Genomic DNA, 18104 nt, shown 5'->3' on the forward strand with positions numbered 1-18104 from the left:
AAGTCACACTTTTTAAAATATATATATCCAAGTTTAATATCTCATATATAAAAATTCATATATATGTATAATATATGTATGTATGTGTACACAGGCTATCAGGCGGTTATAGAGAGCAAAGTTATATAATGACTTATCAGGTTGTGAAGTCAGTATGAACTATCCTATTGATACACTTTAATCCATGTTTATGTTTATCTCCTGTGTATCTTCACATTTTTCCTGGTACAGCATTAGTTGGCACTTCTCACCTTAATGTAATTGTAGCCTTTCCTGGGAAACTTACACACCCTGGTTGTCATGTCCCTAGATGCACCACTAGAGGGAGCCACTCCATAACAGGTGAGGTCAGTCTAACCAAATCAACATGATCAGCCTGATGCTGATCCGAAGCCAAGGCTACAGATTACAGGTACCATATCTCAGATTTATTAAAAAACACATAGGTAACGAGTCAGAGCTTGGGCTAGGAATGATTTGAAAAAGAATTGAAGGCATTATTCCACAGAACATTCACAGTGTGTACTAGAGACAGACAAGAGAGCAGGGAGTGTCTTAGAAACATTTGCGGTGGACGATGGATGGCCCGGCCTCGTCGTACTCCTGTTTGCTGATCCACATCTGCTGGAAGGTGGACAGAGAGGCCAGGATGGAGCCACCAATCCAGACAGAGTACTTGCGCTCGGGAGGGGCGATGATCTGTTGGTCAGGATGAGAAAGGACCATTAGTGCACTAGGAGGGGAACTGGGGTTTCCAGCATGGTAAGGATCTGTGGCCCCGGCTGAACTTTCATGGGCCTTGGGGACAGTCTTGGCTGTTAGATGCTGAAACTGGACCCTAACCCATGGGGTGTGAATAGTTGTGGATTTATAGATTCTTCAATCAGCACCTTTGATTTCCCGGCTTCCTTTTATACCAGGGGTCACTAACCCTTGGGATCTAATGCCTGATGGTCTGAGGTGGAGCTGATGTAACAACACCAGAAATAAAGCGCACAATAAATGCACTTGAATCATCCCGAAACCATCCCCTAACCCCCAGTCCGTGGAAAAAATCGTCTTCCACAAAACCAGTCTCTGATGCCAAAAAGGTTGGGGACTGCTGTTAAACAATCTACTCCAAAACTTCTGACACTTCAGCTTCATTCAGCCTCAGTTCAGTTCAGTTCAGTCGCTCAGTCGTGTCCGACTCTTTGCAATCCATGAATCGCAGCACACCAGGCCTCCCTGTCCGTCACCAACTCCTGGAGTTCACTCAAACTCATGTCCATCGAGTCGGTGATGCCTACTATCAGGCAAATGGAAAGCTGGCCCCCAATTCTGCATAACCTCCACTTAAGCCCTGACATTGTCCCTGATTCCTATCAGCTGTTCTTCAGAGCTCAGCACAACACATATGCTCTGTGGACACAAACACCAGCAACTTCCAGGGGAACTTTTAACGGTGTCAGAATTTCTGGCCATATAAGAACTTACTGTAAGACCTGATTAAGTCTACCAAGAGGCACTGTTTAACACTGAGGGATCCATTGCTGGTGGGATGAAGATTCCCCTGGGATAGGTCTCAGCTAAGCTTGCACTGGCTGGCCCTACCTGCATGAACCGGCCTGGCACGCAAGGACATGCTGACGTTTCTTAAATCAATGAATGGTTTAGGCCCAAAGAGCAGTGATTCAGAACAAGGGTACATCTACCTTGATCTCTGCTCTCTGGTTCTAAATATAGCTAGAGTTGAGTAAGTCTAAATTCCACATCAGACTTGGATACTTAGGTAGAAATAAATATTGACCAATAGATAAGATATTTCTGAAACTGTGGTGAAAGGGTTTAATTTCTCTTTATTCCTTGAGCTCTGGTTGAACATTTATTTTTAATGCAAGGGGCTGATATTTACTGAGAACTTACTATCTGCCAAGCACTTTGCCCAGCATTTTACATGTACTATCTCATTTAATCTTCATAACCACCTTGAAGAATAAGGACGGAATCTGTCCCGTATTCTAATGAGGAAACAAACTGAGCGAGGTTTAAGTAATTCACCTTGGTCACACCGACTGGTACAAGTAAGACCCAATATGCAAACCAGGACCTCTCCCAGGTGTTTTTCTTTCTGTTTTGTTTTAGAAATAACCTTTCAGTTTTAGATACTTTTAGATTTACATACGAGTGGTACAGACAGTACAGAATCCCCACAGACCACCCCCCAACCCCATTCAGTTTCAATTTCCCATAATGTCACCACCTTACTGTCCCAGGTTTTCAATGGTTTGCTCTCACCACACTGGAGCTCAAAATTCTACACTCATTTCTATTCAAGACTCCAAGGCTGGAAAACTAGAAACTACCCAACTCTGGCTGGGTGTCTATCATCCGAGGAACACAAATCCTCAGAAAACAGGCTCTCTCCTCTCACCCCACAGTCCCTCCTCGCCTGTAATGTGGAGAGAGAGTGTGCTTCAGTCTAGCACACCCTGTTATGTTAGCTGCAGACTCTTTCCTTAAAAAAAGAGACGGGAGCGCAAATAACAGAGAACTTGTCTGAATAGCTCTCGTGCGTGTGAACTGCACCCTGAGTGCCCTTTCTCCCGCTCCCTGGGACATGGATCAGAGGGTCCCAGCCTGGCCTCCTGATTTCAGAGTAACAGTAGCCTTTGCGAAGTCACCGGCCACATGTTAGCTTGCCTCCAAAGAATGATAGCCTTTTAATCTGAGTTCCTCTGACTGACTCAAAACGCACACAGTGTAAGGGTCCTGCTGGCTCAGGGAGTGAGTTTGGCCATCCTGGGGTCATGCTGCAGTTTGGAGCACTCATTTCAAAAGGTGCATCAGAAAGAGAGATGAAGATAAAGTTCCAATTCCTGGCTGCCGAGATGGAATCACATTTAGTACTGAAAGAGGAGTATACTACTCAATCTACAGGATTTATACCTGTTTAGAAAGGTCTGGCTCACCTGTAATGTTTATAATGTTCTATACATGAGATGCACCACTTTCGTGATGAGGAAAAACAACGTATTGTGTATTTCAATGAGATATGGGCACATGAGTGGCTCTATTGACCTTTTCCTGCATCCGCTGAAAGTAGCCGACTGACATGGCTAAGTATTGATTAAACTTTGTACAAGATAATTCAACTCCTCTATGAATGGAACTGACTTAGACCCTTTAAAGGATGATACTTGAGGACTTTTACCCACCGCCTAGCTCTAAGACCCATAAGTGTATGCAACCAAGATGCAGCCTCTGCAGAATCCCTCACTTCTGGTTATAAGCTTGGCATTGCCAGCAGCTATAAGGGTCTGTCACAGAGCTTTACCTTGATCTTCATGGTGCTGGGGGCCAGGGCCGTGATCTCCTTCTGCATGCGGTCAGCAATGCCGGGGTACATGGTGGTACCCCCGGAGAGGACGTTGTTAGCATAGAGGTCCTTCCTGATATCAATATCACACTTCATGATGCTGTTGTACGTGGTCTCGTGGATGCCAGCAGACTCCATCCCTGGAAAAGAGACACAGGTTGTGGTCCTTGGGTGACAAAGAAAACCCAGGCTGACATGGAAGATGGTATGAGCAACTGGATGATCTTACACTAGACCACAGCTTGGCAGGCACAATGCTCTAGCTGCCACCATCTCAGGACTGAAAGACGCTTGAAATGTCCCAGGTCCTCCTACCATTTGTCTAGGGAGGAAGCCCTGCTTCGGCATCTCTGGAAGGGTGAGAGGCTACAGTATCACAGTCCTCAGTCTTAATAGACTCTCTACTATAAATGATTCAAATAAAAAGCAAAGCCTTCAAATTCCCAAAGCCTTGAGAAGGTCCCAGGCTGAGCTAATGCCACAGCTGTTGTTCAGAACTCCTAAATCTCTCCTTGACTGCTGTCATGTTCTCACCCCTCAAAGCTAAATGGTGCTGGAACATTCGAAATAGGTTTCATTTTATTTGGACAAAGACTCATTTTTCTTCAACCTCGATATTTTTTTGTCTGAATTTCTTGTTAATTTCTGACATGGGTCTTTTGAAAAGAACCTCCAGATGGCTCTTCATCTTTTACAGTTTTATGATGTACTACTAATCATGCTTAGTAATGGATTACTGCCAATATGAGTTTGGGTAAACTCCGGGAGTTGGTGATGGACAGGGAGGCCTGGCGTGCTGTGGTCCATGGGGTTGCACGGAGTCAGACACGACTGAGCGACTGAACTGAACTGAACATCCAATCAGCATGGAGTGCACTTAGTGCCCCCGCCCCCACACATCTCATTTTAAAGATGAGGACACTTTTTACAAATGAAGACATTTTACAGATGAGGCTCCAGGAGGCAACATTATGAAAGGAGAACTAAGATTCACACCCAGGCTCACCTCTCTATAAACAACTATGCAAACCTGTCTCCCAAGGTCAATGCCAATGTAGGAACGGACATCTCCAATTTTCTTTTCCCCTGTTATTTCCAGACTCAGCATTCAACCCATCCTTCCGGTGGCTCCGCTGTCTCCTAAGCATGGACAGTATCTGATTCTTTCACCATAAACCATGCACCAAGAATGCTTCAGCTAGACTACAACCTAAACAATGTTTTCTTAAAAAGAAAACTCCTTTCATGGCTTCTTTATGTCTTCTCACTTTAAAAACGTGACATTCTTTCCCTTGCCCTGGCTCAGAGGTGCCCTTTTGGCCCCTGTCACATGTGGCCACATGCAGAAGGGAGCTGGGGGCTGAGACCGGCTGGTGGAAGGAGGGGAGGGTGCTCTTCCCGGGTGTGCTGCCTACCGATGAACGAGGGCTGGAACAGGGTCTCAGGGCAGCGGAAACGCTCATTCCCGATGGTGATCACCTGCCCATCAGGCAGCTCATAGCTCTTCTCGAGGGAGGAGGAGGATGCGGCAGTGGCCATCTCATTCTCAAAGTCCAGGGCTACGTAGCACAGTTTCTCCTTGATGTCCCGGACAATCTCACGCTCAGCTGTCAATGAGACACAAACATGGTGGCCAACCTTGAGATTTGCACAGGTGGTAAAAATCCACCTGCCCTACAGTACTTACAATACAGGTTTCTCCCTGAAAGTGTATATTCTATTCTGCAACCCCAAATCCATGAGGACAATTAAATTATAGGTCCATTAGGGAACCACTTCTGTTCCCAGCAAAGTGCTTCCCACAGAGAAACTTCTAAGCAGATAATGTCCAGACAGTGCATGGTAGAATGAAAATGAGCTGGCTAGCGACAGACAAAGCGCAGGAATCCTTTTGGACGTTAACTTTTTTGCATGATTAATTAATGACTCTGTTATATGTTATATATATCATATATAACATATATATATATGTTATATGTTATATCTGTTATATAACAGTTTGTTATATTGGATTTTCAGTTGACCAGGAAGATTCATGCCGAAACAGTCCCTTAGAAGCACCTACAGTTTTAAAAAGCTCTGAAGACCCATGTTGTCTGACCTGGGTGGATCCCAACTCAAGTCCTTGGAAAACTCATCACCTTCCAGAAAGAGGCTCAGGACCAGTCCCGGTAGAGAAGGTCCCAGTGGTGCATGGAAGAAGTGGGTGGGCAGACCCTTTTCTGACTCCTGTCCTCTGAAGTTCTAAACTATTGGTTTTACCCAGGCCCCTGGGAACTTTTTGGAGGCTTCTTGGAATTCCTCAGAGAGGGCAGAGAAGGGTCAGAATTCATTCAACTCTCTATTCCAGAAGGAGATTTTTAAATTGTCAGGGCTCAAGTCTGGAGTCTAGGATAAGTCTTGGGCATGTCCAAAAACCTGAACATTTGGACAAGAGCAAATTGGCCAGGGAAGGGCAGGCAGCCAGGGTCAAGGGCGCTGAGGTCGTCCTGATGTCTCTAGGACTCTCTGCCTCTGCCTCTTATAGAGAGAGACCAAGGGTACCAGTTTAGTCGGAAGACAAACATGTCATTGCCTGCTGGGTTGGTATTACTAATCCCTAACAAGTAAGTATCTCATGCTTCCTCAGGACCAGGAATTCCATGATCACATTTACTACTCCCAATATCCTTGGTGAGAAAGTAAATGATTACTCCCATTTTACAGACAGCCTGTGGCTTAGTGGACTTGGGCATCTTGTCCCAGGTCACACAGTTAGTGAGCAGCAGAACTGGGACCCAAGCCCTGTCAAGATGTTTCCAAAGACTGCCAATCACCATGCCATACTATTTTCAGGCTCTTTTCATATTAATTTTTTTGGAGTATAGTTGCTTTACAATGTTGTATTAGTTTCTACTGCACAACAAAGTGATTCAGCTATACATACACATATAATGTGCTCTTTCTCTCTGGATTCCTTCCTATTCAGGTCACGGTGGAGTATCAAGTAGAGTTCCCTTTGCTATACAGTAGGTTCTCACTAGCTATCTACTTTCCACATAGTATCAGGAGTGTATATATGTCGATCTCCATCTCCCAATTCCTCCCCTATTTTCAGTCTCTATGTGTGAATGGAAGGGATTAAAAATGTTCAAATAATGCAACTCTGACAAGCTCATAATACCTGATGGTTAAAACTATTCTTCTCAAGGAAATGGTGTAATCATTTTGTGGTAAGGAAATGGCGCAATCCTTTTGTGGTTACACATAGCAAAATAGTCAGAGCTTTGCCCTGGGCATTAAAGTCAGGTCTCGCTGTCTGCAAGGCTCCCTCCCACTGTTTTCTCAGATAGTCACCAGGTCAGGGAAGAACACCCCGCCCCAATGACCCCTCCCTTTATGTCCCTCAGGCCTCACCGGTGGTCACGAAGGAATAGCCTCGCTCGGTCAGGATCTTCATGAGGTAGTCGGTGAGATCTCGGCCAGCCAGGTCCAGACGCATGATGGCGTGGGGCAGGGCGTAGCCCTCATAGATGGGCACGTTGTGGGTGACACCATCTCCAGAGTCCAGCACAATGCCTGGGGGACAGTTGTGCACGACAAGTCACCAGGGGAGCTGGAGTATGATCACTTACTGGTCTAGTAGAAGGGGGATTTCTAACCCTTTTATTTGAAAGGAAGGAAGGCATCTGATAGGAAAAGAGAGCTGAGGCAGGGCTAGGTAAAGAAAAGAAAGAGACAAAAAAACAGGAAGAGGGAAACAATAGAAGTCCTCCTGGAAATACAAGTTAAAGGGCTTATTTTCAAAGGTGAGAAGAAGCCCTCAAGGGGTGGGAATTAACTCTGTCAATTCTAAATACCCCCAGTCCATCACAACACACATGTTTATAAACCATTCGATCCTGTAACTGATGGTGTACTCAACCAGGGCCTTCACCTGGCCCAGCCACCTACCAGTTGTGCGTCCAGAGGCGTAGAGGGACAGCACCGCCTGAATAGCCACATACATGGCTGGGACATTGAAAGTCTCAAACATAATCTGCAAAGCAAGCCAAAGAGATGAGTTAATGATGCTGCCAGTATCATCAAGCATGCACAAGAGAGCATCTTGTTGATGACTGCAGATGGGCCCGCCTGGTTCTGGGCAGAGGAAACTAAGGTAAAGGAGGGTCAGAGAAGCCTTGGTTACTGGTCGAGGAGAAAGGAAGGTGTAAATGGAGAGACCACCATACCGGTGACCTGGTGTCATGGCGGGTGGAAGGGACAGTGTGCACACATGACCAGCCAGGTATTAGGAGGGTCTAGTTTCTGGTCCTGGCCCTGACTTGAACGTGACCCGGAGAATTCACCAAACTAACAACTGACTAATGTGGGCAGCCTGTGGGATCTTTGTTCCCCAACCAGGGATCGAACCCAGGCCCTGAACAGTGAAAGCACAGAGCCTAAACCACTGAAGCTCAGACTGGTTGAGATGAACCCCATTCTGTGATCTGTCTGAGATTCCATTTAATCTGCTCAACTTTTTTCTGTAGTTGCTGTGTCAATGTCAGCCCTAGAGTCTGAGGCCATTCTAGCTGCAGTGAAGGAGTCCTGATTGCTGGAAGAAAAGAACTACCTGCTGGTAACAGAGAACCAGATATGAATGTTGATGTGGCGGTTCATGCCGTCCAGAGCATAGTTAGCACCAGAGCCCCTCCAGGTCACGTGTTGGAAATGTGTGCCCATGGAGAGGCCCATAGGCCTCCATCTCTCCATCTGCAAAACCCTCTCTGGTCTATTAACCAGAGTAAACATCTAGCATAGTTTGCTGCTGCAGCTGCTGCTGCTGCTGCTAAGTTGCTTCAGTACTGTCCGACTCTGTGCCCCACAGATGGCAGCCCACCAGGCTCCCCCATCCCTGGGATTCTCCAGACAAGAACACTGGAGTGGGTTGCTATTTCCTTCTCCAAGGCATGAAAGTGAAAAGTGAAAGTGAAGTCGCTCGGTCGTGTCTCACTCTTAGTGACCCCATGGACTGCAGCCTACCAGGCTCCTCCATCCATGGGATTTTCCAGGCAAGAGCACTGGAGTGGGTTGCCATTGCCTTCTCTGAGCATAGTTTGTTAGACGGCCATAATTCCCAACTATTCGTTTTTACCATTCACTGGGAAAAAAGCTCCCTTAAGAAACAGCATCTCTTGCGTCATGAGTCCTTTCCAGACACACAGATGTTCCCCTGCAGAAAACAGCTGCTAGTGTGTTGATGAGGCATCCAGAGCTCTTCCAAGAAAAAGGCTTTGCAGTGTTTGTTTATTATTCTCTGAGGTCAAAAGATTGTGGGCCAAATCCAAGCTCTGACACTTCTAACTGTGTGACCTTGGGACCATCACCTAATGTACTGAAGTCTCAAATTCTTCATTTATATTGGTCGTGGTTTAGTTGCTAAGTCTGACTCTTACAACCCTATGGAGTATATAGCCCACCAGGCTCCTTTGTCCATGGGATTTTCCAGGCAAGAATACTGGAGAGGGTTACTATTTCCTTCTCCAGGGGATCTTCCTGACCCAGGAATAGAACTTGGGTCTCCTGAATCGCAGGCAAGATTCTTTACTGACTAAGCCACCAGGGAAGCCTTCATTTATATTATTAGGATAATAATAGCTCATGCTTTAAGTTAAGATTTAAAGAGACAATCTGTATAAAACGCTTAGCCTAGTGCTTAACCATAACAAGCATGAAGTTGACACTAGGTGTATTTATTAAGCAGCTCATCCAAACTGGAAACTTTGTCTGGATGATGGAATAGATAGTCTCCTGTTCCAAAATCTCTGAGCTTCAGAAAGTCACAATAAAGATAATAATAAATACCTGTTTAGTGTTTATCATACCAGGTACCATGAAACACATTTAGCATTTGTCTCATTAATCTTCAAATCGTTTGAAAAATAATAGTACTAATATTATTCTCAGCATATGGACAAGGAAACTGAGTCTATGAAAATTAAGTGGATATTTTAAAGTCACACAGCTGATAAGTGACGTATCGAATCTTCAAACTGGGATCTGACTCTAGGAGCAAAATTCTCCATTGTATGTTATCCTGCACTTTGAAATGACTTCTCCTTAGAAGCTTTAAACCTAAACATGTGGCCCTTTCAGTTAAATCTGGACAGTTTCCTATTGCTCTTGGAGCCAAGGGGCCATTCCTGCAGTAAGGATGTCTGATGCCCGTGGCCTTGGGAATCCAGGAAAGTTGTCAGCCTGTGAGTGGACTGTTGGGTGGGCCTTTTATCTGCTATTCTGTACAACCCCCTCCAAGCCCCAAAGTGCTGGGTCCTAGAGTGGTATTTACCTGGGTCATTTTCTCCCGGTTGGCCTTGGGGTTCAGGGGCGCCTCGGTGAGAAGGGTTGGATGCTCTTCAGGGGCAACACGAAGCTCATTGTAGAAAGAGTGGTGCCAGATCTAGGGGACCAAGGAGAAGCACAGCAATGAGGCGCAGCAGAGGCACGACAGCCCTCGAAAAGGGGCCAGAAGGAGCACGTGAAACCAGGTCCAAACACGAGGGCTCATTACGTGCCTGCATGTTTACAGGTGCAGAGACTCAAGCTTAGAGACTACAAGGAACTTCCCTGAGAATTCACACCCAGTAAGTGAATGAGCAAAAACCCAAGCCCAGGTCTACGAGGCAGGAAAGGGTGGTGGTTAGGGACATAGGCTCTGGAGTGAAACCTGGTTCAAATCCCGGCTTAAGCACTTCTTGGTTATATGAGTGTAGGCAAATTTTAACCCTTCCCTGCAACAATCTCTTCATGGCGAATATAAAAATGATTCATGTCTTTGTGAGACTAAAATCAGGGAACCCTGGAATTAATATTTAGCCCAGTGCCTGGCCCAGAGCAAATGTTGCCATTATTCAACTATATCTTCTTTACCCACTGGTGCTCACTGAGTCGTGTCCAACCCTTTGCAAGCCCATGGACTGTAGCCCACCAGGCTCCTCTAGCCACAGGATTTTCCTGGCAAGAATACTGGAGTGGGTTTCCATTTCCTCCTCCAGGGGACCTGCCTGAGCCAGGGATCAAACCCATGTCTCTCGTGTCTCCTGCATTTCAAGCAGAAGCTTTACTGCTGAGCCACCAGGGAAGCCCCCACTTTAATTAATATTCATGGGCAGGTGACTTAGTGTAGCAAGTAAAAGAACAAATGAATGAATATATGAATGGATGAATGAAGCAGGTCTGAAAACCTAATGGTTATTTTTAATATTTAAGGGCATTTTTCCACCCCTCCATTCCTCTTTTTGCTCCCCAGGGTTGAAAGACGCCTACCCTGGTTGGCACACACTGGACCTTTCATTCATGGACAGACCTTGGCCTTCAGGTGTTTCCCCAAAAAGCCAGTGCCTGTTTCTAGCACGATGTACTTTGAATATGCTTGTGTTTGCTTCATGGTTAAGCATGCGCTTTATTTTTATTTTTTGAGCTGTTTCTTTTTGTAATTTAATTTTTATTTTATATTGGAGTATAGTCAATTTACAATATTGTATTAGTTTCAGGTGTACCGATAAGTGATTCAGTTATACTGAAAAGTCTTTTTCAAATTCTCTTCCCATATAGATTATTGTAGAATATTGAGTAGAGTTCTCTGTAAGCGTCCTTTTTAACCCTGGATGCCATAAAGAACAAACTGTTGTGAAAAGAGTTCAGGTGATTAATTATTTTTAAAAGCCCCCAAATTCTCCAGTAGTGCCTGAAATATTAAATTAATTCAGAATTGAAACAAAATAAAAACAAGAACTGCCAGTGAAAGTTTGTACATTAACAAAAGCTGGATTGACTTTAAAGATTCTTTATCTTGTTGCAGTTTCTTTGGTTTTGAATTTGCGGTTTCTAGAAAGGAAATGAGACTCCTGAAAGTTCTACTCCTTTGATGGAGTAAAAGCAACACAGTGCTCAAGAAATTAAAAAAAAAAAAAAAAAAGAAATGCTGCCAATCTTATTGAATACCCTGGATACTCTGAAACATCGTTAGAAACCAACCAGTCTCTCTCTCTCCCCACTCTGTCTCTCTTCTCTCTCTCTCTCCAGAAGACACTTTACATTTTAGAAATGACAGTATGCTTCATTTGTTTTTGTCCAGGTGAATCCCTTCTGTGATGCTGCCAGCTGCATGGAGAAAGTCTTAAAAGAGAATTTTCTCATCGCTATTCTTATCTTCTCCTCGGTGTCTCCTGCAGTCTCACCCAAATCCAGACTCTTAGACTCAGCAAACCTAATGAAACACATTCTTTTGTAGAGCAGCAGAGGTTTCAGCATTACCACTGATAAATTCTGGCAACATTATTTTCTTTTAAAGACTATTTTCTTTTAAAATCGTGAGAGACAGTATGTGTGTGTATCTGTGTGTGTGGAGCTGACAGATATATAAAAGTCCAGATTTTCTGGTTCTAACATATTTGTCGCATTTAAAAATTTAAGTCACTTTCTCATTATTTCTTCTGCTTTTTCTTTGATCACTTTGTTTCCATGATGCTTAAGAGCAAACATCAAAATCCTCGGATTTAACTCTTCTCATTAGCTCTTCTATATGGGTCTGGGAGAGAAAGACTTCACTTAATGCCACTCAGGGAGATATTTTTTGAACTGTTTATTTAAAATTTTGTGTTGGTTGCTTGTGCTTCAATATGTTGAGGGACATTTTAGGAATGTACCAAATCTACAATGTCATAGCCCCTTTTCTACAGAGAAAACTAAAAGCAAAAAAAAAAAAAAAAACCTAGTTTTTTTTTTTAATGTTCAGGGTAAATTAATGAAAAACTTTCAGGAGTGTGTGGGGGAAGGCTCTGCCCAGCTCTTCCATCCCTTGTTATCCTGTTTGAAGCCCATACAGTGCTTGTCCTTGGAGGGCAAGCCAGTTGTCTGAGCAATAGACTATAATTCCCACCACTGTCAAAGGACTACTGTTCTCATTTTTAGAGCTAGCTCCCTCTGTGCCACGCTTAGTCGCTCAGTTGTGTCCGACTCTCTTCAACCCCATGGACTGCAGCCCACCAGGCTCCTCTGTCCGTGAGATTCTCCAGGCAAGAATACTGGAGTGGGTTGCCATTTCCTCCTCCAGGGGATCTTCCCCACCCAGGGATCGAACCCATATCTCTTGCATCTCCTGCACTGGCAGGCGGATTCTTCACCAGGAGAGCCACCTGGGAAGCCCATCTGCCTCTAATTGGTTTATAAACCCTCGTAGTCAAGGAATTTGCTTTTTAAAATAAAGTTCAGAATTTTAAAAATTCAGTTAGTAATAATCTAGAAGGATCAGGCAAAGTGAGCCTGTTCTTTTCCCCAGCAGTAGCCAGACCTTTGAGATCCGAGCCATAGGAACTAGCCATGCCTCTCCCAGTACCTTTTCCATGTCGTCCCAGTTGGTGATGATGCCGTGCTCTATCGGGTACTTCAGGGTCAGGATTCCTCTTTTGCTTTGTGCTTCATCACCCACGTAGCTGTCTTTCTGTCCCATTCCCACCATCACTCCCTAAAAAGTTCAACACATTACAAATCAGCCTCTCTCAGAACTTGTGAACTGATTACTGTCCAAACACAAAGGGTTAAATCATTGCAATGAAAGTCCTTCCAGTACCAGCAATGACCCGCTGATCCTATAGTTACTGAGCTCTTAGGAAACATCCCTTAGGTGATTTGAAACAGGCCTGAACAGGCCTACAAATAGCAGAGAACCTTGAGGGTAAGGCGACTTTGTCATTTATCTTCTGTGTTCCTTCATGAGCTCTCTTAGGGCAAAGATTGTATCTGTCTTGTTTGCCACTAAGACAAATTGCCTGGCGTGTATCTGCCACTCAATCATTATTTGTTGAATGGATATACAAAACTTTACACATTAGTTAAATGGCATTCTGCCTCTCATGAATCCTGTAAACTGTACGTTTCGAACTGTCACCTACTCAAGAGTATATCTAACCATTATAAGCAAAAGCATTATTTCTACAAATGACCACTCAGTACTTGGTTTCTAATAGATAAAATCATACTGATCAATATTACCCTATCTGCCTAAACTAGTGGGATGTATTTTTTTACTCATTAATATGAATCTTTAGAAAAAAAGAATCCTCATGACTAAAATTTAAAATTGCATTGGAGTGACAGAATTGCAAAACAGGTGGGGCTCCTATAGTTCCTTAAGAAGCGATTTTTGCAAAATATCTTGGTTGTAAAAGTTCAACAAAAAGACAGAGTTCTTTCCCTGGGGAAGGCTTCTATTATGTCTTCTTGTGAATTGATGCCAGATCAAAAGTCTAAATATCAATCAGATAGGCTCAATGTGCAAAATACATTTCTGATGTGAAAGGAGAATTTCTGGGATGAAGCTCTCACCTTTTACCCTGTGGCTGCCATCCATATTTTCTTTCTATATAATGTTGTGTAAAATTACCATGTCTATCCACATGTATTTCGTTGACATCTAACAGATGTAAAATTACATTGGGTAACAACGCTTACTTTCATTTCACATTAGGTTCTTTGAGAATGAGCAACCTGACTTTTTACTGTAGCTTCTTTCCATAGAGTAGCTATGGAATACATCAAATAACTCATAGATATTTCTGATGCTGATGACCATGGTTACATTTATACAAAAACGATTTATGAAAAAAAAAAAAAGTCTCCCACCAGGTAATCTGTCAACAATGTATATGAAATGGGCACTTATCTCTGGACCTCAGTCATCAGAGGTACATTTCTAACAAAGTTACATAATTTCTAGGCAGAGAGCAACAATCTATGAATATCCATGGGCACAGAGACATAGAGGAACCAAATCTATATGGCTTTGTTTCTCTCTGCTTCAGAGAGAATTTTGCTCACCTGATGTCGAGGACGTCCCACGATAGATGGGAAAACAGCCCTGGGAGCATCATCCCCCGCAAAGCCGGCCTTACAGAGCCCAGAGCCATTGTCACACACCAAGGCGGTGCTGTCCTCCTCCTCGCACATCTCGGCTGGAGCTGCTTCACAGGGTCCTAAAGGGATCAGGGAGGAAGCCAACGCAGGGGTGATCCAGCAGTCTTGGAGCTTACCTGACCACTCCCACCTTCCAGCCGGAGTTAAGACTCCTCCTCTGTACTCCTAGAGCGCCCTCTGCTGATTCTTATCTAACACACCATTTATCTCAAAGCACTTTGATTAGACCGTAATCTTAAATTCAGACTTGTCCATTCATACAGGAGGTCTCCAGCACAGGAACATCACGTGTGCTATAAGCACTTTAAAGATTGACTAAGCAAGTGAAGGAATGAACCACTGCAGAACACAGATGGAATATTGGCCCACGAGATCTGATCTCACAGGGACAAGTCACCCGTCATTTGTTAATGAAGTACCTAGAATTTGCTGTCTGTATATACCCATACTCATATTTTTCTAGATATGCTATAAATTAAAATTTTTTTCCAAAAAAGTAGATTTTGAGGAATGAGCAGCATGTGAATTTTGGAAGTACTGAAACATTTCATGTAAAAAATGTTTAAAAGAATATTCTCTTTTGGATCCGGGGGACTTTAATTTTACACAAGGGTAAAATTAAAGCTCTGAGGAACCAATCAAAGTGTCTTAAGGAGGGGCTTAAAATTTTAGGGGTCACAGTCATTCCATTAATAAAAATCACTGCTAACCTCTAAGTCCAACCAGGCAGAGTGAGTCCAAAAAATTACATATCATGCAGTAGAATGTTCTATTGTCCTTAAGAAATATAAATAAAAGGATAAGTTACGGGTCATTCTTATGCAACACTAGGCTTGAGGTATGCGTTGTATGATCCCATTAAAATGTATTGTGATGCACTAGAAAAAAGATTAATCATATTTACCAAGATGTTGATGGGTTTATTTTTGAAGTGGTGGATATTCTAGGTGTTTTACATGAAACCCTGGGTTCTGTGATATTTTCTAAATAGATCGAGCATATATTCTTTCAGTAAGAACACAGTATTTTAAATATCCCACGTTTAAGCTTGAATTGCATGACAAAATTTGGAAGGTTGGAGCAAAAGTAACAACTTAAAGATTTGGGAAATTGAAGGCTTATTAGAGAACATTTTCGTTTAATATCCTCATTTCTACACATGAGAAAACTCAGGAGAAGTGATTTGCCAAAAAACATGAACCTCACCTTAGAGGACATAACTTAAAATCCAGGACACTTGCTATCATTGCCAACTGACAGACAAGGAAATCAAGACTCAAGGAGTTGAAGTGACTTGTCCAGATCTCAAAAGTGGTAAAGTAGGGACAGCAAAGATTATAGCATCCAATGATTATGGTCTTGGACTCTGGAGTCTCACTGCCTGGATTTGAGTGTGGGTTTCACCACTTAGAAGCTATGTGATTTAGTAAGTTATTTAATATCTCTGAATCAGTCTCTTTATCCATCTATGAAAGAACAATAATATCCATGTGTAGTGCATAGAATCTTATGGGGATTAGATATTTTAAAGTATTTAAAATAATTGATAGTGGCATATACATTATGAATTCTCAGTAAATACTATTTTTAAATTATCAATTTAAATTATAATTATTGTGTGATTATTATCATTATCCAGATCTTTTTATTTCTAGTCTTGGCTTCCTTTCCACACTACTTCCAGGCTTAGGACAGAGATCTTCAACTTGTAGATTCTACTTGTAAGAATAGAAAATGTAACTTATAAGTGGCTGACTCTTTCCTTTCCCACCCTTCCCTTCCCTTTCCAGGCACTGAATTGTGTTTGGCAGTCATGTGACTTGGCTTCCTTCCTAGCAGATCAAGAAGTAAGGAGAGAGGTGAGAAATTTAAGGGAGATGAGGCAGAAGAAGCAGCCTGAGGCAAGTGTCAGAGGTGGCCAGCACCAGATCAGTACCCTCTCTGGATGTGCTAAGCAGACTTTCCAAACCAAAAGGAAGAGCTGAAAACAGGATAAAATATTCAGAATTAGGAGACTTTGAAAATGTGATGGTTTGAACACCAGGAATACACGTCTTTAGTAACCCTTTCCTTGGGCAAGAAAGGTTTGGGGGAGTGTCAGAATGCACTGCAGAAGAAATAGATTGAACCCTCAACATGCAGGGGGAAAAAACCCAAAATTTAGTAAATGTGCTTTTATTTGACAAAAAAAAAAAAAAAATGTCTAGGAAGAATCTTAAAATCTCTAAACCAAGCACTGTCGTTAGAGAAATCTGTATGCCCCAGAAAGAAGCTGGCTGAATGGTTTACAACTCTTATCTAACCTGATGAGCAGCTGGGTTTGGAGCAAAGCATTTCCTAATTAGGTAAAACCCACTAGAATGTCTGCTCTTGGAACGGCACCCAGGTCAGGGGGGTTTGCTCCAACTGACTGGAGTGCATCTTGTGCCAAAAATGAGGAGCTAGTGGGAGGGGAACACTCCAGTTCCCAGCTCCACGGTCTTGAAACACAAACCATATTTAGTCATGAATCACAAAATGGAAGGAAAAATCTTAGCGTGAAAACCCCAGTCGGGGCCGGAGCTGCCAAACCCTGATTCACAGTGAAGATCAGCCTGGGGTGGCGAGGCTGGCTCCGTGGTCCCGCCTGGCTGAGAAATGCAAACCATCCCATAGGCTGAAATGCAAACAGCTGTCAGTTGCACGCCAGCTCCCTCCCTCTTTACTCACCAAGATTCAGTTGAGTTCCTGCTATGCTCTGCTGCAAACCAACCAAGGGAGATGCATATACCCTGAACTGCAAGCTCACAGTTACACTCAAGAGACTTTCCCATAGAAGATACCACCAATGAGAGCCAGAGGAACCCAGATGCAAATACACAAAGGGCCAATATCAAAGGCTAGGCAGCTAACCTCTGTTCAGTTCTAAACTCCACTGTCAAGACACCACAGTTACACCCAAAGTACAGTCCAGTGAAAAATCCCCATACCAAATCTGAACCACAAGCAGATACTGGAGTTTCCAGTGTCTAAATATACATCATTATGTAGCTGACTGCAGACAGCTAGACTGCGCCTCTGAAATGCACTGCAAGACCGGGGCTGCTGGTTTAATATAAACAAATTTTGCAGGTGACACTCATAGATTTCATTCCATCTTCCTCACCCCTTCCTCCCTCACACAGGCTGCATCTTAGCTTTGTTTTTGAGGTTAGATAATTATAGCTAAAGGCTACAATCGTGTTAGTAGTACAATCTTCATTCAAACATTTCTGAGCGTGTGAGTCTGGCTAAAATCTCCATAGATGACATCTGATTATACTGGGAAATGTCAGAGCTGCTGGAATCTAAGCCACATCTCTGGGCCGGTGCCACTTACCCTGAAAGTTCTCGGCTGGGCTTCTCCGCTCTGGGTGGTGTTCTGGAAAGCTGAAGGCTGGAGGGTTATATAGCCCCTTGGCCTGTTCCCCTCCCACTGGCTTCCCAAACAAGGAACAAAGACGGACTCAAGCCCTCTGTGGAGTCTAACACAACCATATAGGGACCTCAGCACAAAACTCTCTAATCTGGGTGGCCGGAGGCCTGGGTCTCTTCCACCGCATTCCACTGCTCTGCTCATGAAACGGGAGGCAGCTCAGCTGCCTGTGGGAGATAAACACCCCCAGCCTCCAGAACAACTGCTGAAATGCCCAGAGATACAGAGCGAGCCTCAGGGGGCATAGGCAGGCACGGTTCACACATTCCTCAGGAGATGCCAACCGGCTGTCAGGCTAGCGTTTCGTTTCGGGGCATTTCCTCATGAACTGAGCACAGAAAGCAGCAGCCTCTGAGG

General features: G+C 43.7%; 1 protein-coding gene across 1 annotated transcript; it reads right to left on the reverse strand.

The window, feature by feature from the left end:
* Positions 1-406: 406 nt before the first annotated feature.
* ACTA2 (actin alpha 2, smooth muscle) lies at positions 407-17693 on the reverse strand. Its single transcript, XM_086378457.1, has 9 exons — positions 17652-17693; positions 14198-14352; positions 12717-12845; positions 9669-9779; positions 7292-7376; positions 6755-6916; positions 4774-4965; positions 3317-3498; positions 407-699 (listed from the first exon to the last, which is right to left on the reverse strand). The coding sequence occupies exons 2-9, from the start codon at positions 14324-14326 to the stop codon at positions 556-558; spliced, it is 1134 nt and encodes a 377-aa protein (XP_086234583.1). The 5' UTR covers positions 14327-14352; positions 17652-17693; the 3' UTR covers positions 407-555.
* Positions 17694-18104: the final 411 nt, after the last annotated feature.

The sequence above is a fragment of the Bos grunniens genome, chromosome 26 (genome assembly GCF_055505025.1).
Source record: "Bos grunniens cultivar Pamir isolate PY7600 chromosome 26, Bosgru_T2T1.0, whole genome shotgun sequence".
Classification (NCBI taxonomy): Eukaryota; Metazoa; Chordata; class Mammalia; order Artiodactyla; family Bovidae; genus Bos; species Bos grunniens.

Coding starts and splice junctions, on each gene's coding strand:
- ACTA2 (XM_086378457.1), bottom strand. CDS start 14,326: ATGTGCGAGGAGGAGGACAGCACCGCCTTGGTGTGTGACAATGGCTCT. Junction 12,846..14,197: donor TGGGACGTCCTCGACATCAG/GTGAGCAAAATT, acceptor TGAACTTTTTAG/GGAGTGATGGTGGGAATGGG. Junction 9,780..12,716: donor ACTGGGACGACATGGAAAAG/GTACTGGGAGAG, acceptor TTGGTCCCCTAG/ATCTGGCACCACTCTTTCTA.